Consider the following 24,909-nt stretch of genomic DNA (forward strand, 5'->3'; position numbering starts at 1 on the left):
CATGTTTTCGATATTCTACATATTCTACCAATGTAATATAAATAACTAACCTGTCGAAAAAAACCGTACGGAGGGAGGAGGGGAGGGAAGAGGGCAGAGAGGTAGTGAACGGGATAATTTCCTTAGTTCCCCCATCAGACTCTGTTAGCAACAATTGATCCCTCATCTGTCCCCTAATGGAAACGTGTAATTCCCTTCCCCCTCAAAAAAAAAAAAAAAAAAAAAAAAAAAAGCCCTCCGACACCATCCCTCAGTCGATAAACATAAATAATGACTGTTCCCTTGGATTTCAAATTTATTCAAACGTAAAGCTAACCAGAACTAAGGAGAATTGTTCTTCACCCAAACACTGAGGAGAAATTATTGGGACATAATTTCCTCGTCGGTTGTGTTTTTCCTCTACGCCGTCACCCGAGGTGCGGAATTATATAAGTTATTAAAGCTTGAATTTTTCATGAAAACCCGGAAATTGAAGAAATCTATTATTTGTGAACTTTTCTGAAATAATTTTCTGTTGACTTGAACAAAATACTTTACGAAAGCGACAACACGGGCGGCTTTAGTTCGACGTTTTAGTAATTAGGCAAGATCGATATCTCTGAAGATGGTTCTGGCCGGCGCCAAGACGTCAGAAAAATTTCAGAACTCTGATCGAACTAAATGACTAGTTTTTTCTTAATTGTCTCCTTTCACTTAGACAAGAGTAACTTTCAGGTTTTTGTCTTAAACAGCTCCTCTCAATTTTATGGAATTAAGGAAAAAGAGTTAACATTGTTTAACATACACTTAAAAAAAAAGCTTAGGGAGAAAATTGTCGATTTTACAATACCAATGAACATCTTGACTACCTCCATCTGTTAATTTGTCTGACGTAAGTTCTTTCTTTATCATTGACTTACATTTGTTGAAATTCATCACTTTTGGGAGGAAAGGTAACATTTTAGGTAGAAAGTGGAATCAGCTAAAGAATTGCCGCCCGAAATAAGAAGAAACTGTCCTGCTAAAGAAACGCAACACGTTTCAATTTGTCTGGAATAGAGGGTGCTATCTTTTATGAGTGAGTTGATATCATGAGCGAATTATTTTGTGACGAGTTTTTGGATTATTTTCCCACATACATGGAACTTAAAGATCTTCGTTCGACTTTTATCACCAACTGCATTTTTAACAATTTTGTAACTCACACCTCCATCATGTTGAATATTGTGACAATCTACGCTATCCACAAAACTTCGGCAATCGCAAAAACTTTGAAAACTCTACTGCTGAGTCTTGCCTGCTCGGACGTTGCTGTTGGTTTGTTTAGCCAACCATTATACACTTTTTTTCTGGTCAAGTTGTTACAACTGGACAATATTAACTGTAATACTTACCAAGTGCTAAATATTTCAGGTTATTTATTCTCAACTGCTTCGTTCCTTGGTGTTGTGGCTGTAGGTGTAGACAGGTTCTTAGCTGTTCATCTTCATCTCAGATATCAAGAGCTTGTGACTCACAGGCGTGTTATTGTTGTGGTGATCGGCAAATGGGTGTGCAGTGCATTTGTTTCTTTGATGATATTTTGGGGCTTACCTAGTACTCAGCAACTTATTAATTTAGTTGGCGCAGCTTTGGGTTTCATTATCGCACTCGTGGTGTACATCAGGTTATATTTTACTGTCCGACGGCACAAAAATCAGATTCAATGTATGCAAATACAAGAAGTAACCCATTCTGATGAAACAAAGAACTTTATTGCTCTCATTAAATCCACAGTTAGCATATTCTACGTATATCTCCCGTTGTTAGTTTGCCTTTTTTCATTTGCTCGGCTGTTATGCGAATGTATGGCTCGAGTATCGCTTTAAAACAATTTTTTCTTTACTCAATGACTCTCGTATTTATTAATTCGTCTTTGAATCCTGTCATTTACTGCTGGAAGATGAGACACGTTCGACACGCTATCATGAACATACTTCGAAAGATGTCTAGGAAGAGCAATCGGCCATTACGGATAAAATACAATCGATCATCGAGTGTCGTCCATGTTAATACTTGATCCACTCTGTGCGCCTAACAAGGACTGTGCAAGGTTTGTTTACCACAAAGGAAACAGGGAGAAAGAACTTTGTAAATAAACTTAATGGTATGACTCAGCAGCAGAATCATTTCGTATCCTGTCGAGTTTAAATACTCAATGCGTCAAATTCTCACAACTGGAACGAAAGAGGCCAATTAAACAGGAAGTATATGGCTCAAAATTTCGATAAGTCATGTTTTATTTAGCCATATATTGATCAGAGGGGAATTCCCTTGAAGTATCTTCAAAAACGCTGCTTTAACTTAGGAAAAAGCGAGTTTTTATTGTCAATGTAATCATTTTTTTTCCATAGAAGGATTACCCTAATAAGGAGTAAGATAAAGTCCGCGAAAACAATTGCTCGTACCTAGATGAGAAAAAACGTTTATGGGCATAGAGTTAATAGCATCTGTTTGTGGTAATTATAATGAATGGATCACGTTACATCCTGCAATTTACCTCTTTCTACTTCGAAGGGTGACATTTATTCAGCTAACATCATTGTGTCAAAGTGAACTATTTACAATCAAAAAAAATTTATGGTTGTCGCTTTCGTTTGCACAAGTCTGACGATTAACTAGGCTTGTTTGGAAAATAGTAAAACACAAAACAAAACAATAGCTTTTGAATAACTTATTGTGACCAATTGCAGCGTTTTACCTAACTTACTATTTCCCATGATATGGCATATAACTTCTATCTTAAATGAATCAATTTCGTGTCGAGAGCTCACTTCTCGCGTGACCATGCTGATCAAAATATAGTTCTTTCTTGGTTTATGATAATTTGCCGGCAGATTAAAGTGGCCAAAAATAGCGTGTTGGAATAGTATACGGTGCTCATATTAATAAACAGTCAACTCCTTAACTCCCTTATTAAAGTGTAATTAAAGAAAGTTTAAAGCAAGCAGATAATGAGAATGACAAAGAGGATCAATTTAGGGACACGGTATTGATAGTAAGAAGCTCAGGAATAAACAGCAAATAAATGTAAGGTATGATCATGAGTGAAGTAAATAAACTTCCAGCTTTTTCGTGAGAAGTTTAAATTTTAATGAAATGGTAAAGCGTCACATTTGGAGCGTCGCGTTTTTCCCTCAGGAAGGGAAGAAACCAGGAGCACGTATTTAAGAAGGAAAGGGAAATTATTGTTTATCATTGTCTATTGAGTGGATTGAAAACGAAAATGGATTGAGCGATATGCTTCAAAACTAAACAAAGAGCAAAAGCATTTCGTTTGCCTTTGGTTGCACTTTTGAAGTAAAAACTTAGTTAAAGCAGAACGCTGCATATGAAAACGAAAACAGAGGTGGTTGTAAAATTATTAATTAGGCCGCAAATGTTTTCAGGTGATTTTACATAATACAAGCTGACCGGGAATTTTATGAGCTTAAAATCAAACATGTTTTTGCTGCTAATCCCCTTTCGCTTAGACGCAATAACAGATAGGTTTTTGAATTAGTTTAACAATTCTTTCCAATTTCCAGACAAGTTAATGGATCAGTTGTGTAAAATGTAGTCAAAAAATTAGTTTCGTATTAAAAGTTCTTAAAATAATTGTTTTGACAGATAATCGACCGCTCAAATTTCGGGCTTATCCATGATGATTATGTAATGATTTGAAGATGTCTTTAAAAATCTCGGAGATTATTTGTTACAGGGTCGATTTCTCCTGGCTTTAGCCTTTTAACTCCCAGGAATGATTTAAAACTAATTTCTCTCTAAAATATCCATACATCATCCAGCAAATAGGTCATGAGAATACTTTAACTTATCAGGTAGAAGTTGTTACCTTGATCTAACATCAAATTCTTGTAACTTACCTACAAGGAAGTGTGTAGCAGGTAGAGGGGAGAATTAACAATCAGATCTTGGGAGTTAAAAGGTTAAGGAAAAACGGAGGGGGGTTTAGCTGTCGTCAATAAAGTGTTGAGAGGGGACTACAGGTAATTGACTGCCAATTACTGTCAATTAGGAAGGGAGGGGCCATAGGAATCTTAGAGAACCTTCAGTATATGGGGGGCTGTGTAAACATTCTCATGAGTCGACCAAGTTGCTCTAACGCCCCCCCTCCCCCCACAGGAGATAAATAGTGACCAGTCTCTTAGAAGGATAAATGACAGATGACCTATTTTCAATGGCTTTCTCCTACGGGAACTGAGATTGTACGCATTTACTTCTAAAAGCAACAATTACTGCAAAAACCCATTCAGGAAAAGCGAGGTCAGTGATACCAAAAGTTCCATAACTTACATAACTTATTATCGGTTAAGATAATAAAACCAAACATTGTTTATTGTTCAGAATGTATTGTTGTCATCTTGAAGGCTTTGTAATGTTTTATTTATTTTCTAAGGAGGATTTTGGTTGTGTCAAGATAAAAGTAACATTATCCCCCATAAGACTGTAACATTCATATTACCCCCTCCACCCTTGTTGCCTTGTCAGCTTTCAAGCAAGTTTCTTTAGCCCCCCCCCCCCCCCCTCGAAACTCGAAACTCTCTTGGCGACAACTGATCCCCACTCTGTTGCCCCTGAAAACCAGGAGAAATCGAGGCTTTAGAAATATTCTCCGAAATTTTGAAAGGCATTTTCGAATTGCCTTGTAATCATCATAGATATGCCCAAAATTTAGGCCGTCGATTATCTGTATAAACAAACTTTTGAACACTTTTATTTCGAGACTAATGTTTTCAATACATTTCATTTTATTAACCCATCAACTTGTCTAGAAATTGCAAAGAATTGTCATAATGATTCCAAAACCTATCTGTTATTTGCATATAAACAAAGGAAATAACAAGGAAAAACATACTGAATTTTAAGTTCTCAAAACTCCCTGTGTTATAAAGAACCACCTGCAAACATCTGCGGGGTAATCAATAACTCTAAAGCCACCTCTGCTTTCGTTTTCATATGCAGCATTCTCCTTCGACTAAGTTTTTTCCTCAAAATTGTTAAGGCAAAACTCATGCTCTTTGTAGCTTGTTTAATTTTCAAGGATATCGATCAATCCATTTTCGTTTTGAATCCACTCATTTGCCAATGATTAACATCGATTATTCTTCCCTCGTAAATACTAGCTCCTGTTTGTTTCTCTTCCTGAGGGCATTACGAGACGCCTTAAATGTGACGCTATATCGCTTTATCGTATGATCAATTAAAGTTTTTAACTTCTAATGAAAGAGCTGGAAGTTTATTCCCTTCGCTCCTGATCATAACTTATATTTATTTGTTGTCTAGCTCTGAGAATCTTACCATCAATACCATGTCTCCGAATTGATCATCTCTGTCATTCTTATTACCTAGCTGTTTGCTCGAGAATTTCTTCAAATTACACGTTAAGGATGGCCAAAGCGTTGACTGTTTATTAAAAGGAAGAGGTTCGTTTCCACTATTACAAAGTAATTTGGGAATTCTGCTTTTGAGGCAGAAGGATGGATGGCAAAACATTTCCTTCTGTTTTATTTGAAACTGGCATGTCACTTAGTTGTCAGTGCTAGTTTTAAGAAATTCGGCGAAACAGTTGGCAGTTATGGGCAAAATTTACAAGGGAAAAAGGAAACCTTTTCCGAGGCTTAAGTCTGCAACCACCGTTATTGGTTTTAAATTCTGATTTGAAACTAAGAACGACGGAAACCTTGATGTGAATAAAATCTTGTGTCGTATCCTACTTTTATTTACATCCATAATTACAATTTCTCTATCCATCGATGACAAAACCAGCTTTCTTGCTCAAATTAGCCTTTCCCTGTCACACTAAAGATTATTCGATTTATTGTGTACTTAAAATGGGAACTACGCGATTATTTGGCTGCCGGGTCATATCAATAAGTTTATGTATACTATAATATTGTTTCTCCCTATTTGATCCGAAATGGCTGATTGCTGTTCCAAGACATCCTCCGCAGTATGTCTATGATAGCGTGTCGAATGTGTTTCATCTTCCAGCAGTAAATGACAGGGTTCAAAGATGAATTCAGGTACACGAAGGTCAGTGAGTAAAGATAAAGTTTCTTTAATACGATACTCGGGCCGTAGATTTGAAGAACAGCCTTGCAAATTAGGTAGGGCAAATAACAAATTAAAAACACGAGATATACGTAGAATATGCCAACTGTGGATTTAATTAGGACAGTAAAGTTTTTTATCTCCTCAGACTGAGCTTCGTTTCGTATTTGCATGGACTGAATATGATTTTTGTGCCGTCGCATAGTTAGATATATCCTGATGTACACCACGAGTGTGATAATAAAACTGAAAGCAAAATTAATCATACCTACAACATCCAGAGTACCAAGAGGCTCCCACAATATCATCAAAGAAAGAAATGCATTATATACCCATATGACAATCACAACAATAACAACACGCCTGTGAGTCACAAGCTCTTGGTATCTGAGATGAAGATGAACAGCTAAGAACCTGTCTACACTTACAGCCACAACACCAAGGAACGAAGCACCTGAAAATAAAATAGTTGAAATCGTCCGCACTTGTTGAGTGTTACAGCCAGGATTGTCTAGTCGAAGCCAGTTGATCAAAAAGAAAGTGTATAATGGTTGACTAAACAAACCAACGGCAACATCCGAGCAGGCAAGACTTAGCAGCAGAGTTTTCAAATTGTTTGGCATTGTCGAAGTTTTGTGTAAGGCGTAGATTGTCACAATATTCAACATGAAGGCGGTGTAAGCAAGGAAAATGTTAAAGACGCAGTTGGTGATACAAGTCGAACGAAGATCTTCAAGTTCGGTGAATGTGGGCATAAATTGCGAAGACTGGTTACAATACAATTTGTTCATGATTTTCGCTAGGAGCCACTATTTCAGAGAAATATTTAAGCAGGCCAACTTCTTACAAGCCTTACTGAAGATAACAACGATAGTACCCTCCGTCATTCAACGTTGAAGTAAACAGTCCTTGGATCTCGGCAGATGGTTGCGGCCGGTTCTGAGATAGGAAGTTAAAAGAAAATAAATTAATTATCAGTTTTCCTTGATTACCAACATTCGCTTAACACGTGTAACAGTACGTTTGTACAGCTCGTTGGATTTCTTGTTCATGTTCTATAACTGTAAAACAAACGCTGAAAAAATTAGTGGCTTAATGATGGACTGATCATTGTTTATCGCAGGACGGGAGTTGAGGGTCGGAGGATTTTGGTTGTCAAGATAAAATTTTCCTGACTCCCCCATAAGCCTCTGTAATATTCTTATAATCCTTAGCTACTTTATTGGCAGTTCAATGGCAGCCAATTCTCTATTGTCCTTTGTAGAGTAGTCAGCTAGAGGTCTGCAGGTAGTGCCAGACCCCCGGCAGACCTCTCCCCGATTCGTCTCAAGCCTTCTCACGGGCAGAGATGGTATGCTCGTAGATAGTCTCGTACCCACCCCTTTCACGGTCGAACGGTTTGAACCTACATTTCCCTTACAGATAAACGGTAAGATCTGAATACGAAATTATAGTAGTCCACAGGCTACTGAATTTGAGCGAAACCGTTAAGTTTTTGGCAGAAATTAAAACTGCAAATGAACGAAGGGGGCGCGTTTTGAAGGAAACTGTAGTACTTCGGTGGGGGTATTACGAGACAATTTGATTTTATCTGAGTGGATAATGTAAATTAAACACTGAGGAAAGTTTCTAAAACTGAAGTTTCGACCGTTTGCATTTCGTCGGAGTAAATGTCTCAAAAAGCATCACTTGGGCTATTCCGTGCTTTTGACGGTCCGCCTGCTCTTGTTTCGCGTTCTCATTCGCTAACTATGGTGTTACCCACTGTTCCGATGCCCGTGTGGATAAGACTGGTTTTGTTATTTCGACACGCATGTGGAGCCTGCTTTATTCAAGGTTTCCTCGAAAACATGATGCGCGTCGCGCATCATGTTTTCGAGGAAACCTTGGAGAACTCCGCGATATTCTTCATAAATGAGACCTGAAATGCGCTTTTTTATGTTTTATTAATATCCTAATAAACATAGCTGTCACTCTGGAAAAAATGAAAGCAATGAAAATGAGCTTAGTATTTTGGTTTTACTCATTGACTCTCACATTTCTTAATTCGTCTTTGAAACCTGCCATTTACTTCTGAAAGATGAGACACATTCGACACGCTATCATGGACATGCTGTGGAACATGTCTTGGGAAGAAGGCAGCCATCTTTCGTAACTTGCAAACCGTCTTCAAGTGTCGTTCCACGGGTGGACCACGCAATGCGTTCATGGTTAATTATTGTTGACATGAGACAAACAGAATATGTGAGGGTTAGGAATAAGACTCTGAAAATTGCCGGCATATCTAAGTCACATCTCGGTCTGAATATCTCAATAAAGTTCAATGAAATGTTAATCGACGCACTTGTGATATTTTTAGCCTTCATGGGCCGTTTGAGGCGTCTGCGTCCAGAAGTAATTTAGTAAAAAGACGCTTCAAACGGCCCATGAAGGCGAAAAAAAAATACTGCAAATGAGTTGATTAACATTTCATACTTCACATTTTATTTTGCATGTCACTAACAAGGACCTGTGCAATGACTGTATACTGAGATGCAATCCGAACCCAAAAAGTATTCTATTTATAACAGCGACAACACCTGTGGCTTAAATTCGACGTTTTAGCAATTAGGCCAAATATTGCTGCAGATGGTTCAGGTCTGTGCTAAGACGCGGAAATTTCAGATCTTTGTTAAAGGATGAGTTTTTCTTGATTAGCCATGTCGGCGTAGCTTAGACACGGGTTACTCTCGGGTTTTTGTGTTGTAAAAGTATGAAAATAGTATTAACATGTTTAACGAGTCTATTTAGAAAACAAACCTTGTTAAAAAATTGTTAAAAGTTTCTTTTGAGAGATACTTTTCGACTATAATAAATCATTCAGTACTTGTTTTAGCGGTGACTTAATTTCGCAGGACTTTAATTTCTCGATTCCGTCAAAACAAGAGGTTATAAATCGTCTACAATCTCTTGGCCAAAAGTATATATTAGAAGGAACTGAGTAAAGCGAAAATTGTCAAAATACTGATCAGCAGGAACAAAGAATTAATTAACAAGTATAAATAACTTGTCATGACGTTTTACAAGGAGTCAGATAGGAATATAATGGCACCTGCATGAAGCAGCACCGTATTAGCGGTCACCCTGTATTAGGAGGTCAGTTGTTAAAGTGCTGAAAATGGTACCACTTAGTTTGTGCAATTTTCACCTCTATCAAGCGGTCACCTATATCAACCCTTTGACCCCTAGGAGTGACTAGCTTCTAATTTCTCTTTACAACATCAACCCTGCATCCCACATTAAGGTGATGAGAAAAATAGAAAGCAAATTCTCCTTATCAGTGTCATTGGAAATGTATAGAGACCAGTGTGGAGAATATGCATACTGATGTTAGGGGTGTCAAGGGTTAGGCAGTAGCGGTCACCTTTTCCTGAGTCCCAACGGCTTGTTGTTACTTTTACATGTCTATCTTGAGATCCATGTTGATTCTGTTCTTTTATTTTTTTGTTGTTTTTTTCTCATCGAGATTCTATTTTGATTTTAAAGAGACGACGAAAACCTTGATGCACATAATATCATGTCTCCCAATTCCTTCTTCTTCGAGAACCTTCATAATAACAACATCTCACTAAAGTAAAACCGGCTTTACTATTCAATTTAATCTGTCCGTCTTTCCGACTGCAATTCCTTCATAGATTATTTCATTAAAATATTGAAGTGACCAATAATTTTGGCCATTGGGATATCATTGAGTCTAAATACAATTTCGTATCTCCCATCCCTGTTTACTCTAACGACAGCAAACGTCCAAACAAAGCGCTTGTTAGCCACACAGAAGATTTCAGCTATTGTTGTGGAAGACACTCGATCATAGATATGCCCGAAATTTAAGCCGTCGATTATCTGTACAAATAAACTTTTCAACACTTTTATTATGAGACTAATGCTTTCACTACATTTCACTTAATTGATCCATTAACTTGTCTAGAAATTAAAAATGACTGTCAAATTGATGTCAAAACTTATCTGTTATTTGCATCTAAGCGGAAAGAGATAACAAGGAAGAACATACTTAATTTCAAAACTCACGGTATTATCACGAACCACCTGCAAACATGCGCGGGCTAATCAATAACTCTATAGCCACCTCTGTTATCGTTTTCATAGGCAGTTTCTGCTTCGACTAAGTTTTTACCACAAAAGTGTTGAGGCAAACTAGATGCTTTTCGTTGTTTGTGTAATTTTCAAGTATGTCGCTTAATCCATCTTCGTTATGAAGCCACTCATTAGGGAATGATTAACATCGATTCTTCTTCCCTCGTAAATACTAGCTCCTGTTTGTTTTTCTTCCTGACGGTATTACCAGACGCTCGCAATGCGACGCTATACCGTTTTATCGTAGGATCATTTAAATTTTTTAACTTCTAATGAAAGAGCTGGAAGTTTATTCCCTTCATTTATGATTATACCTTAGATTCATTTGTTGTTTAGTTCTGAGAATCTTACTATCAATACCATGTCCCCAAATTGCTCGAGAATTTCTTTAAATAACACATTCAAAGGAGTCAAGGCGTTGACTGTATATAATAGGAAGAAGTTCGTTTTCCATTACTAAGGAGTAATTTAGGAATTTTGCTTTTGAGGCAGAAGGATGGATGGCACGGGTTTCCTTCTATTTTATTTGAAGCTGGCATCTCATCTAGTTGTCAGTGCTAGTTTTAAGGGATTCGGCGAAACAGTTGGCAGTCATGGGCAAAATTTACAAGCGAAAGAAGAGACTTTTCCGAAGCTCAAGAGCGCAACCACCGTTACTGGTTTTTAATTCTGATCTGAAATTAAGAGCGACGGAAACCTTAATATGAATAAAAGCATGTGTCATATTCTACTTTTATTTGCATCCATAATTACAATTTCATGATCGATCGATGACAAAGCCAGCTTTCTAGCTCAAAGTAGCCTCTGCCCTTCCAGTTGTGATTATTCGATATATTGTGTACTTAAAATTGGAACTATTAAAATTGGCTGCCGGGCCATATCACTAAGTTTATGTACAATCTTGTTTGTTCCTATTTCACTTTGTCCTAAAGAATTACTGTGTATAGTCTTTGTAAGCCACACAGAGGAGATCAGTTATCAATATGGACGACACTCGATGACCGATTGTAGTTTACCCGAAATGGCCGATTGCTGTTCCAAGACATCTTTCGAAGTATGTCCATGATAGCGTGTCGAACGTGTCTAATCTTCCAGCAGTAAATGACAGGGTTCCAAGATAAATTTAGATACATGAGGGTCAATGGAATAACAGCCATGCAAATGAGATAGGGCAAATAGCAAATCAAAAACACGAGATATACGTAGAATATGCCAACTGTGGATTTAATGAGAACAGTTAAGTTTTTTATCTCCTCAGACTGAGCTTCGTCTCGCATTTGCATGGACTGAATGTGATTCTTGTGCTTTCGTACAGTTTGATATGTCCTGATGTACACCACAAATGTGATAAGAAAACCGAAAGCAGCAATGATTGTACTTATAAGTTCCCGAGTACTAAGAAGCCCCCAAAATATCATCAAAGAAATGAACATGGACTACAAACAAAAGCAGAAACGAAAGAAGCAATTTAATTCTCTTTACACTCTTTGTATAATATTAAGCCTTGCTACAGCTACAAAAAATAGGCATCATCAACTACACAGGTACACGAAATTACGACGGCGGTAATGTTTCCGCGCGGGGTTCTGGTGGCGGTTCTGCTTTAGTATTCGCGACTTCCTTGGCGCGTTTCCCTGTTTGAATGGGAAAATTGACGCCACTTTGTCACGATTCTGTGAACTCAAAAGGGTTGTTTATTGTGCGAACTCGACTGCCGCCACGTGTGTGTTCGTTGTCTCCCTAGTCTTCTAAATATAAAGATGTTCATCGGCCCAGTGGCGTGACCGTGTAACGCAATATCACGACATCTTCCCCTTTTTACAATGTTTATCTTCAAAAGTTAATTAATACTTAATGTTCGGTTTCGATCACTGTTCAAATCACATAAAATCGATAAAACATTGTTCTTCATTGAAATCATAAAAAGATAGAAACAGACTCAACAACTATTTAGCGGCTCAATCATTCAATGTTCAGTTCATATGGTAATCCTGATGCCACAAAGGCGGTCGACGTCTGCGTTCTGATCGACGAGTTTCAATCCTTTGTGGCTCAAGCTCAGTTCCCATCTCATTTTCAGGTGGCATTCTCTCTGTTTTGGTCTCGCCATGGAACTCCGGTGGAGGAGGTCCTGGCTCTGTCAGATTTGGCGCCGGTTTGAGGGTAGACTCGGGCGGAGTTAGTTCTACCAGACTCATAGGTGGTGCTGTTTCCGGGGTCAGGCGCAGTTGCCGACGGTTGCGTCGGTATCGCTTGCCGCAAACTTCAACTTCATAAGACCTGTTCCCCAAGGCTTTCATGCAGGTCCCCAGACTCCATTCCTCCCTTCCGGGAAGCCGCATCCTGATGGCCTGTCCACACTTTAGTGCCTCTAAAGGGAGAAACTTTTTGTTGTATTGTTGAGCTTGTCTTTTCTTGCGCTCAGCTAATTTGGTGGCTGTTTCCTGGTGTGATGGCTGCCGCAGGAGCGTTTCATGGGTTGGTAAGAAAGTGCGTGTGCGGCGTCCCATCAGTCTCTGTACGGGTGATGTTCCTAGACCCTCTGTTGGGGTGTTGCGCCAATCAAGAAGGGCTAACAGCGGGTCTTGCCCATCCGCTTTCGCTTTCGTCATCAAGTTCTTGCAGGTCTTCACGGCATTCTCGGCGCGGCCATTTGACTGGGGGTAACGGGGGCTCGAAGTTCTATGTTCAAACTGCCATTCTCTCACGAATGCACTGAACACCGATGACGTAAACTGAGGTCCGTTGTCGGTAATAAGCACGTCTGGTATCCCATGGCGGGCGAATTGTACTTTACACGCAGCTATCACGCTAGCAGATGTGGCCACCTTAATCTCCTGGACTTCAAAGAACCCACTCCAGTAGTCGACTAGGACAAAGAAATGTTGTTGCCCAAGGTCAAAAAAATCGGCACCTAGCATCGACCAGGGACGCGACGGGATCGGATACGGTTGCAATTCCTCGCGGCACTGATCTGGCTGGTACGACTGGCAGATTGAGCATTTGGAAACAAAGTCCTTTACTTCCGAATTCATGAGGGGCCAATAGAGGACCTCCCTAGCGCGACGTAAACACCCTTCGATTCCAATATGTGATCGGTGAATTTGCTTCAACATTTCTTTTCTCAGGGAAGGGGGTACCAGCAATCGCTCCCCCAGGAATACTAGTCCCTTGTCTTCTATAAGCTCACTTCGTTTGTCATAGTAAGGCGTCAGCTCAGGGGTACAGGACTTCCTTGACACTGGCCATTCACCCTTGATTGCTCCGATTAGCTTTTGCATCACTGGGTCCCTGGCAATCTTGTTTCTGAATTCAGCGAGCCTGTATGGTGCAATCGAGAGGTTTTCTGAATGATCTATCTCGGCAAGTGTACAGATCAGACTTGTATCGTGCTTGGAGGCTTCGGTGGTGTTGCGGTATGCTCGACTCAGTGCATCTGATACCCACATAAGTTCCCCTTTTTTATACTGCACATCCAGGGAGTAATTCTGAAGGGCCATCAGCATTCTCTGGAGTCTCTTTGGTGAGTTGTGTATTGGCTTGGTAAAAACTGCCCTTAGTGGTTCGTGGTCAGACTCGATGTGTACAACTTCGCGTCCCAGTATGTATTGATTGAACTTGTCGGTTGACCACACTATGGCGAGGAGCTCTTTCTCGATTTGAGCGTAACGCGTTTCGGTGTCGGTCAGAGCTCGCGAGGCAAAGGCAACGGGCTGACCCTTTTGCATCAGTACTGCACCTAGACCCGTTATGCTGGCATCGCATTGGATTGTCACTTCTTCAGTAACATCATAGTATTTCAGTACCGGGGCCTTGGCCAAGTATTCTTTGACTGTGGTAAATGCTTTCTCATGCTGTGCAAGCCAACACCACTCGACGTCCTTGTCCTCAAGCCTTCGCAAAGGTTCTGTCATGTCGGACAGGAGTGGCAAGAATTTGGCCAGATAATTGACCATCCCCAAAAACCTCTTCAGGCCTTTCACATCAGTCGGCGGTGGCATATCCAAAATAGCTTCAACTTTGGCTGGGTCTGCCTTTAGACTATCAGGAGTCAAGAGGTGGCCCATGAAACTGCACGGTTTGAGATCTTTTCAGCTTGAGTTTGTTGAGCTTGAGGTTCCACTCCCGGCATTTCTTGAAGAACGCACGTTCGTTCTTTTCAAGGCTCGAGTTGACCTCTGCGTCAGTTTCGCCAAATCCAGCGATGAGGAAGTCGTCAGCGATAACTTCAACTCCTACGAATTCATGCATGCGTCGCTGCCAAACTTCAGGCGCACTTGAGATACCAAAAGGCATGCGGGCCCATCTATAACGCCCAAAAGGCGTATTGAACGTTGTCAGGAAACTAGAAGCATCGTCTAAGAGGATTTGGTGGAAACCATCCTTGGCGTCACAAAGAGTAAATTTCTTGGCACCTGTTAAGCGGGAGGCCACTTCATCGATAGTCGGCAACTGGTAATGCTCTCGCCGAATGGCACGATTTAAATCTCTCGGGTCAATACAGATGCGTACTTTGTTTGGCTTCACTATGGCCAACATGCTGGATACCCACTGCGTCGGTTCTGTTACTGGAATAATAACTTTACGATCAACAAGTTCGTCCAGCTTGTTTTTGATGCATGGACGCAAGGCTACTGGCACTCGCCTCGGTGCGTGGACAACTGGTTGCGCCTGTTCGTCTATGGCTATTTTGTATGTTCCCGGTAGGGCCCCTAATCCGTCGAATACGTCCTCATACTCTTCGAGCAAGGAGGCTTTGGGACACTTGACGTGTAATGCTAGGACGTCACAATTATTCAAACTCACAAAGCCAAGATTGAGGCTGGTGTTCAATGATAAAATCGGTTGATAGTCTCCGTCTAAGATGTTAAACTCCATTGACCTCCGCTGTCCACGGGACCACACAGGCAGGGTAGCTTTACCAGCAATTTTGCGGCGATCCCCTGTGTACGAGACTATTTCCTTTTGGCATGGTTTGAGGCGATGAAGGAGGGTGTCCCCAGTGATTTGCTTGTATAATTGGGCCGGGAGAATGTCGCACTGCGACCCAGTATCTATTTGAAACTGGACTTCTGTCTTGGGATCTGGCCCATAAATGTGGAGTTTGACCACTGCCAATTTTTCCTGGCCCTTGCTCTTACTAGTAGTAGCACCAATGTAGTAGGGGTCGTTTCCCATGTCGACGGCTTCGTGGACCGCCGAAACTCTACTTTTCACTCCTCGGGGATTAGCGCGACATTTATTCGCAAAATGATTCATACTCCCACAGTTAAAACATGTTCTTCCATACGCGGGACAATGACGTCCATGCACCATTCCGCAATTTCCACATTCTTTAAACGGTCTTCTAAATGCTTGTGACTTAAGTTGTCGTTCTTCTTCAGGTTTTTCTGCCGATCCCGCCTTCCGTAACGCATGAACTGCAGTGTCTCCTCCAGCCATTAGCTTTACTTGCTGTTGGGTCTGTTCTGACGACTTAATAATGTCAACTGCTTGTAGGAGAGATAAATCATTCAAACGGAGAAGTCTCTCGCGGACGCGATCATCCCGTATGCCTAGCACGAGGCGGTCACGCAAAATTTCATCTGGTGTGATTGTATCGTGTGCACAGTTTTTTGCGATCGTTCGAAGCTCCGTAAGATACGTCGAGATGTTTTCGCCTGGTTCCTGGTTTCGGTTGTTGAACCTATAGCGTTCATATATGACCTGTGTCCTAGGAATGCAGAATTCGTCGAACTTCTTCAGGACTTGTGAAATGTCGTCTGCGTTTTCGTCTTCGTTCCAAATAAAGGTGTCGTGGGCTCTGACGCCATCCTCGCCTATAATGCTTAGTAATGTCGACACACGAACTATGCCCTCTTGTTTATATACACCAGTAGCGATTTCGTAGCGCTGCCACGCTGCTTTCCACGGTTTCCATGCGGTGGCTAAATTGTCGTCAAAATTAAGCGCTTTCGGCGGGGGCAAATTTGACGGGGGAATAAAAACTTGAGTCGGCGCTGGTGGCACAACTATGGATGCTTCAGCTGCTTCTGTCATCTTTAGGGGTGAACAGATCCCACTCCTGACACCATGTCACGATTCTGTGAACTCAAAAGGGTTGTTTATTGTGCGAACTCGACTGCCGCCACGTGTGTGTTCGTTGTCTCCCTAGTCTCCTAAATATAAAGATGTTCATCGGCCCAGTGGCGTGACCGTGTAACGCAATATCACGACACACTTTATCTCGAGCCTTCTCCAACAGCTCCATGGTTTCGCCCACAGTGTTTTTGATTGATTTTAAACTCTCCAGGAGTTCTTCATTCGCATTAGGACTAAATTTATGGCCAGATTAAATATCCCGTCCGTTTGAATCGAACAGCGCATCACCATTTTCAGTTACTTTCGCATTCAGCTCGATTTTGCCCTGCGGCTTCGAAAGGTCATCAATGTTGTTCTTAATAGTGGTAGCGTCATGGCGTTTTGCGCTAAAGTTTTCCTTCATGAATCTCCCGGCAGCCGCTGGATTGTCAGGAGTCACAAAAGCCAACTTGTAATTTATTGCTATTGCTTTCAAAGCCTCGCGGACTTCCCATTGGCGCTTTCTTTCAGTCACGAAACAGCGGCGAAAGCGTTCCATGTAGGTACAAGTGATCCAAAAGGGCAGATAGCATTTTGGCAGAATATTACTTGAGAATTCAGTATATTCGCCCTTTGGGTCCGGGAAACACCCCAGGTCTTCATCTTTCTACTTCTGTGGACTTGCACTTTCACTTGTTCCCGCACCCGATGTACCACCAACAGAGTCGGGGAATAACGGGCATCCTTTTCAGAATGGCGAGTCGGCAAACAGCCACAATATCCACAAGTTGCTCTGACCTCATGAAATCCTCGCATTTACCACAAGCGCATATTCCTCTTTCTGTTCCTCGTACGTCCTTGCCCATTTTCAAGTTTTTACCGTGCAATCACACGCCACGCAATTAACTAGTTTGTGCGCAGACGCGGTTGTGTGAATAACACTTCCGGTTAATTATTTTCACTTCCGGTTATTTTTGTCTTGGAGGAGATGAGGGAGGGTCAGATGTTTTGTGTAGGTATTTGTAAAGAGTCATACATTAATCCATTCTGTGAAGTGCGACCCACCCCCCTCACCCCCCCAATAAAAAATGTACCTTCCCTTACTCTTTTGGGGTAAAAATTTATTCAAAGCAGAATGCTGCATATGAAAACGAAAACAGAGGTGTCTCTTAAGCTATTAATTAGTCCGCAGATGTTTTCAGGTGATCTTACATGATACAATCTGACCGGGAATTTTATGAGCTTAAGCTTAAGTATGTTTTTTCTTGTGATCGCCTTTGGCCTAGACGCAGTAATAGATAGGTTTTTGAATTGATTTAACATTTATTTCCAATTTCTAGACAAGTTAATGGGTCAGTTATGTAAAATGTGGTCAAAAAATTAGTCTCGTGATAAAAGTGCTTCAAAGCTTTTCTTTTGACAGGTAATCGACGGCTCAAATTTCGGGCTTATCCATGACGATTACGTGACGATTTGAAATTGAAATTGATTTTGAAAAATGAATAATGACCGTTCCTTTTGTGGGATAAATGACAGATGAAATATATTCGGTGGCTTTCTGCTGTAGACACCCAAATAGTATGCATCTACTTCTAACAGCAACGATTGCTGCAAAAACTGATTCTCAAATAGCGAGAACTGAGGTATTAGAAAGAGTTCCATAACGGATCGTCATTTACTGCTAAAAGGTGAGACGCATTCGACGCACTTTCATAGAAATACCGCAGAACATATCTTGGAGAACAAATCAGCCATCTCGCGTAATTTTACAATCGGCGTTCTAGTGTCGTTCATGGTGGTACATGAATACCTCAGGGACGGCGGAGGTGTGGGCTGGGGCAAGGGAGGCTTTCAAGGCCACATTTTATTTTGTCTTAGTATGAGTATTAATATCTCCAAGATATATGATTAAAAACAAGCCTCGGGAGAAAACTGTTTAGTTCATAAGACAATTGAACATCTTCACAGCTTACGTCTGTTGATTTGTCTGACGTAAGCTCTTTCTTTATCATTGCCTTACAACATTAAAACCCATACCTCAAGAAAAGGATACCTTTTGTTGATGTTCACCACTTTTGGGAGGAAAGGTAACGTTTTAGGCAGAATGTGGAATCAGCCAAAGAATCGCTGCCCGAAATAAGGAGAAACTGTCCTGCTAAAGAATCGCAACTCGTTCAATTTGTCTGGAATAGAGGATCCTATCTTTTATAAGTGAGTTGATATCATGAACGAGTTATTTTGTAAAGAATTTTTGGATTATTTTCCTACATACACAGAACTTAAAGATCTTCGTTTGACTTTTATCACCAACTGCATTTTCAACAATTTTATAACTCACACCTCCATCATGTTGAATATTGTGACAATCTACGCTATCCACAAAACTTCGGCAATGGCAAAAACTTTGAAAACTCTGCTGCTGAGTCTTGCCTTCTCGGACCTTGCTGTTGGTTTGTTTAGCCAACCATTATACACTTTCTTTCTGGTCAAGTGCTTACAACTGGACAATCTTAACTGTGATACTTATCAAGTGCTGATTATTTCAGGTTATTTATTCTCAACTGCTTCCTTCTTTGGTGTTGTGGCTGTAAGTGTAGACAGGTTCTTAGCTGTTCATCTTCATCTCAGATATCAAGAGCTTGTGACTCACAGGCGTGTTGTTGTTGTGGTGATCGGCAAATGGTTGTGCAGTGCATTTGTTTCTTTGATAACGTTGTGGGGGTTACCTGGTACTCGGGATCTTATAGGGTCAGTTGTTGCAGCTTTCGGTTTCATTGTCACTTTTGTTGTGTACACCAGGATATATTTTACTGCACGACGGCACAAGAAACAGATTCACTCTATGCAAGTACAAGAAGTAGCTCATTCTGATGAAATAAAAAACTTTATTAGTTCTTATCAAATCCACAGTTAGCTTATTCTACGTATATCTCTTGTTGTTGATTTGTTGTTTGCCTTTTTTTATTTGCTCGGCTGTTATTCGAATCTTGGGCTCGAGTATCGCTTCAAAACATTTTTTTCTTTACTCATTGACTCTCATATTTCTTAATTCATCTTTGAACCCTGTCATTTACTGCTGGAAGATGAGACACGTTCGACACGCTATCATGGACATACTGCGAAAGATGTCTCGGAAGAGCAATCGGCCATTACGAATAAACTACAATCGATCATTGAGTGTTGTCCAAATTGATAACTGATCCACTCTGTACATCTAACATGGACTTTGCGTGGTTTGTTTACGACAAAGGAAATAGGGAAAAAGAACATTCTACATAAACTTAGTGATATGACTCAGCAGCCAAATGATTGTGTATTCAGTCGAGTTTTCAATACACAATAGATAAAAATTATAACAAGTGGAAAGGAAGACGCCAATGAAACAGAAAAGCTGGTTTGCTTATCGTTTAATAATTCTTATTAAACGCGCTTCATTTGCTTTTTGGCTCAGCCTGGTTGGCTATCCTAAGGAGGTTAAAACATAACAAAACTGTTTAGGCTTACCACAGTACAAGGCTCAAAGCTTTGATAACTCATTTTTTTATTTAGTCATAAGTTGATAAGAGGGGAATTCCTTTGAAGCATGTTCAAAAACGTTGCTTTAGCGCATGAAAAAGCGAGCTTTTATTATCAATATAATCAATTTTTTTCCATAGAAGCATTACCCTAAGAAGGAGTGATGCGAAGAAAATTTCTCTTACCTTAATGAGAACAAGCTTTAAAGGGCAAAGAGTTATAAAGCACCTGTTTGCGCTAATTATGTTGAATGGATCACGTTGGAGACAGAGATCCTAGAGTATTTTTCTTTCGGCTTACCACTTTTCACTTTGTAGGCTGACTTTTATTGCTAACATCATTGAGACACTGACACTAAGAAGGAGTGAGATAAACTCCGTAAAGAAAATTTTTCTTACGGTAATGACAACACACTTTTACGGGCATAAAGTGGTAAAGCATCTGTTTGCACTAATTATAATCAATGGATCACGTCGCAGGCAGAAATCACGTAGTATTTTCCTTCAATTTACCACTTTTCACTTTTGAAGGGTAACTTTTATTGCCAACATCATTGTGACAATGTGAACTACTGGCAATTAGAAAGATTTTAATCTTTATTGCTTTCGTTTGCACAAGTCTGACGATTAACTAGACTGGTTTGGAAATAGGAAAAAAACAAAACAAAACGGAAATAGCTTTTGAGTAACTTGTTGTGACCAATTAAAGCGTTTATTGTTTACTTCTTTCAAGGATATGGTATACAACCTTTATTTTAAATTACTGAATTTTCGTGCGACAGCTCACTTCTCGCGTGACCATGCTGGTCGAGATATAGTTCTTGGCTTATGATAATTTTCAGGAAGATTTAAGTGCACATAATTTAAGTGGCTAAAAATAGCGTGTTGGAGTAGTATACGGTGCTCATATCAATAAACAGTCAACTCCACAACTCCCCTACTAATTTGTTATTTAAAGAAATTTTAAAGCAAGCACATAATGAGCCAGAATGACAAAGATAATCCATTAAGGGACATGGTATTGATAGTAAGATGCTCAGGAATAAACAGCAATTAAATGTGAGGTATAAGTGAAGTGAATAAACTTCCAGCTTTTTCGTTAGAAGTTTAAATATTAAAATGATCCTACGACGAAACGGTCTAGCGTCACATTTGGAGGGTTTTTTTCCTTAGGAAAAAAAAAAACCAGGAGTAAGTATTTAAGAGGGAAGGGGAAATTATTGTTTATCATTGTCTATTGAGTGGATTGAAAACGAAAACGGATTAATCTATGTGCTTGAAAACTAAACAAATAGTGAAGAGCAGTTCATTTGCCTTTGGTTACACTTTGAAGATAAAAACTTAGTCAAAGGAGAATGCTGCATACGAAAACAAAACAGAAGTGACAGTAAAGTTATTGATTAGCCCGCAGATGTCAGGTGATTTTTCATAATTCTAGCTGACCGGCAATTTTATGAGCTTAAAATTAAGCATGTTTTTCCTAGAAATCTCCTTTCGTTTAGACGCAATAACCGATAGGTTTTTTAATTCATTTAACAATTCTTTCCAATTTTTAGACAAGCTAATGGGTCAGTTATGTAAAATGTAGTCAAAATATTAGTCTCGTAATGAAAGTGCTTTAAAGCTTTTTTTGACAGATACTCGACGGCTCAAATTTCGGGCTTATTCATGATGATTAAGTAACAGTTTGAAGATGTCTCAAAATCTCGGAGATTATTTGAAACAGCGTCAATTTCTCCTGGCTTTAACCCGTTAACTATTAGGAGTGATTTAAAACTAATTTCTCTCTAAAATATCCATACATTATCCAACGAATAGGTAATGAGAATACCTAAACTTATCAGATAGAAGTTGTTACCTTGATCTAACGTTAAATTCTTATAAATTATTTACAAGGAAATGTGTAGCAGGTAGAGGGGAGAATTAACAATCAGATCTTGGGAGTTGAAGGGTTAAGGAAAAACGGAGGGGGTGCCGTTATCGCTAACATAGTATTAAAAGGAGACCATAGTAAATTGACTGCCAATTAATTGTCAACAAGGGAGGGAGGGGTCAGGAATCTTAGAAAATCTTTTGGAGGGGGAGGGCTATGTAAATATTGTTATGACTCGACCTACCCCCTCAAAAAAAAAGCAGGCGATAAAGAATGACAAGTCCCTTGAGAGGAATAAATGACAAAGGAAATTTTTTAAAGGTTTTCTGCTATAGAAACCCAAATTATATGCTTTGACTTCTAAAAGCAACGATTACTGAAAAAAAATCATTCAGGAAAAACGAGGTCTGTGTTAGAAAATCGATGATACCAAAAGTTCCATAACCTATTCTCGGTTAAGATAACTAAACCAAACTTGCTTATTGTTCAGAATGTACTGTTATCATCTTGAAGGCTTTTTGATGTTTTATTTATTTCCTAAGGAGGATTTTGGTTGTGTCAAGTTAAAAACAACATTATCCGGCCATAAGACTGAAATATTCCTATTACCCCCTCCCTCCTTGGTACCTTGTAAGCTTTTAAGAAAGTTGACAAGCGACGCTGTTAGAAATATTCTCCAAGGCAAGTTTCTCTCTTCCCCCTCCTACCACGAAACTCTCTTGGCGACAACTGATCCCCGCTCTGTTGCCAATGAAAACCACGAGAAATAGAGGCTTTTAGAAATATTCTCCGAGATTTTGAAAGGCATCGTCAAATTGCCACGTGATCATCATAGATATGCCCACAATTTATGCATTCGATTATCTTTACAAAAAACGTCGGATTTTCCGTATGCAAAACACGGGTTAACGTTAATAAACCTGCGTTTTGCGTGAATTTAACCTTCGTTTTCCGTACGGTGAACGCTAGTTTTTTTGCCGTATATAACTTTTGAACACTCTTATTTCGAGACTGACGTTTCCAATACATTCCACTTTATTGACTCATTAAGTTACCTAGAAACTGTCAAATTGATTCCAAAATCTATCTGTTATTTGCATCTAAACAAAGGGAATAACAAGGAAAAACATACTTAACTTTAAGCTCTCAAAACTCCCGGTATTCTCAAGAACCACGTGCAAAAATCTGCAGGCTAATCAATAACTCTATAGCCACCTCTGTTTTCGTTTTAATACGTAGCATTCTGCTTCGACAAAGTTTCTACCTCGAAAGTGTTGACGCAAACTTATGCTTTTTATGGCTTGTTTAATTTTCAAGGATATTGATCAATCCATTTTCGTCTTCAGTCCACTCATTAGCTAATGATTAACATCGATTCTTCTTCCCTCGTAAATACTAGCTCCTTTTTCTTCCTGAGGGCATTACGAGACGTTCTCAATGTGACGCTATACTGTTTTATAGTTTTTAACTTCTAATGAAAGAGCTGGAAGTTTATTCCATTCACTCATGATCATACCTTATATTTATTTGTTGTTTAGTCCTGAAAATCTTACTATCAATACCATATCCCAAAATTGATCATCTCTGTCACTGTTATTACCTGTTTGCTTGAGAATTTCTTCAAATCATACATTAAGGGTGGCTAAAGCGTTGACTGTTTATTAAAAGGAAGAAGTTCGTTTCCACTATTACAGAGTAACTTGGAAATTCTGGTTTTGAGGCTGAAGGATGGATGGCATAAGTTTCCTGTTTCATTTGAAGCTGGCATGTCATTTAGTTGTCAGTACTTGTTTTAAGAGATTTGGCGAAACAGTTGGTAGTTATAGGCAAAATTTACAAAGAAAAAAAAGAAAGCTTTTCCGAAGCTTAAGTCCGCAACTACCGTTATTGGTTTCTTCATTCTGATTTTAAATTAAAAGCGGCGGAAACCTTAATATGAATAAAAGCATGTGTCCTACTGAATCCTCTGCCCCCTCCCCACAAAGAAAATGAATACTGACCGTTCCTTTTGTAGGATATAGGACAGATTAACTATTTTTTAATGGCTCTCCCGCTGTAGAACCCAAATTGTATGCATCTCCTTTGAACAGCAACGATTACTGCAAAATACCTCAGGAACGGCGGAGCTAGGGGCTGGGGCAAGGGAGGCTTTCAAAGACACATTTTATTTTGTGTTAGTATGAGTATTAATATATTCAAGAAATATCATTAAAAATAAGCCTCGAGAGAAAAGTATCGATTTCAAAATATAATTGAACATCTTGACTGCCTCTTCCACATCCCAAAAACTCATATTGCGAGAATTAAGAGGATTCTTTTTGATGAATTTTTTCGCTTTTGGGAGGAAAGGTAACATTTTACGCAGAAAGTGGAATCAGCTCAACATTTGCTGCCCTAAATAAGGAGAGACTGGCCTGCTAAAGAATCGCAACACATTCTGTTTGTCTGGAATAAAGGGTCCTATCTTTTATGAGTGAGTTGATATCATGAACGAATTATTTTGTAACGAGTCTTTGGATTATTTTCCCCGATACACTGAACTTAAATATCTTCGCTAGACTTTTAACACCAACTGCATTTTTAACAATTTTATAACTCACCCCCATCATGTTGAATATTGGGACAATCTACGCCATCCACAAAACTTCGGCTATGGCAAAAACTTTGAAAACTCTGCTGCTGAGTCTTTTCTTCTCAGATGTTGCTGTTGGTTTGTTCAGCAAAGCAATATACACTTTCTTTCTTGTCTTGCCGAAGTTTTGTGGATGGCGTAGATTGTCACAATATTCAACATGATGGAGGTGTGAGTTAAAAAACTGTTAAAAATACAGTTGGTGATAAAAGTCGAACGAAGATCTTTAAGTTCAGTGTATGTGGGAAAATAATCCAAAGACTCGTTACAAAATAATTCGCTCATGATATCAACTCACTCATAAAAGATAGGACCATCTACTCCAGACAAACAGAACGTGTTGCAATTCTTTAGCAGGACAGTTTCTCCTTATTTTAGGCAGAAAATCTTGAGCTGATTCCACTTTCAGCCTAAAATGTCACCTTTCCTCCCAATAGTGATAAACTTCAACAAGAGGAATCCTCTTAACTCTCGCAATATGGGTTTTTTGGGATGTCAGCCAATGACAAAGAAAGAACTTACGTCAGACAAATTAATTCAGAGATGGAGGCAGTCAAGATGTTGGATTGTATTTTGTAATCGACACTTTTCTCCCGAGGCTTGTTTTAATCATATATCTTGGAGAT

At 39.5% G+C, this 24,909-nt stretch overlaps 1 protein-coding gene and 2 pseudogenes across 1 annotated transcript; 2 read left to right on the forward strand and 1 right to left on the reverse strand.

Moving 5' to 3' along the window:
- Nucleotides 1-1,070: 1,070 nt before the first annotated feature.
- On the forward strand, nt 1,071-2,038 carry LOC131768398 (beta-4C adrenergic receptor-like; annotated as a pseudogene).
- Nucleotides 2,039-5,726: 3,688 nt separating this feature from the next.
- On the reverse strand, nt 5,727-7,288 carry LOC131768460 (beta-1 adrenergic receptor-like). The gene has a single exon (XM_059084200.2). The coding sequence runs from the start codon at nt 6,858-6,860 to the stop codon at nt 5,922-5,924; it is 939 nt and encodes a 312-aa protein (XP_058940183.1). The 5' UTR covers nt 6,861-7,288; the 3' UTR covers nt 5,727-5,921.
- Nucleotides 7,289-18,487: 11,199 nt separating this feature from the next.
- LOC131768551 (histamine H2 receptor-like) lies at nt 18,488-19,581 on the forward strand (annotated as a pseudogene).
- Nucleotides 19,582-24,909: the final 5,328 nt, after the last annotated feature.

The sequence above is a fragment of the Pocillopora verrucosa genome, chromosome 11, assembly GCF_036669915.1.
Source record: "Pocillopora verrucosa isolate sample1 chromosome 11, ASM3666991v2, whole genome shotgun sequence".
Classification (NCBI taxonomy): Eukaryota; Metazoa; Cnidaria; class Anthozoa; order Scleractinia; family Pocilloporidae; genus Pocillopora; species Pocillopora verrucosa.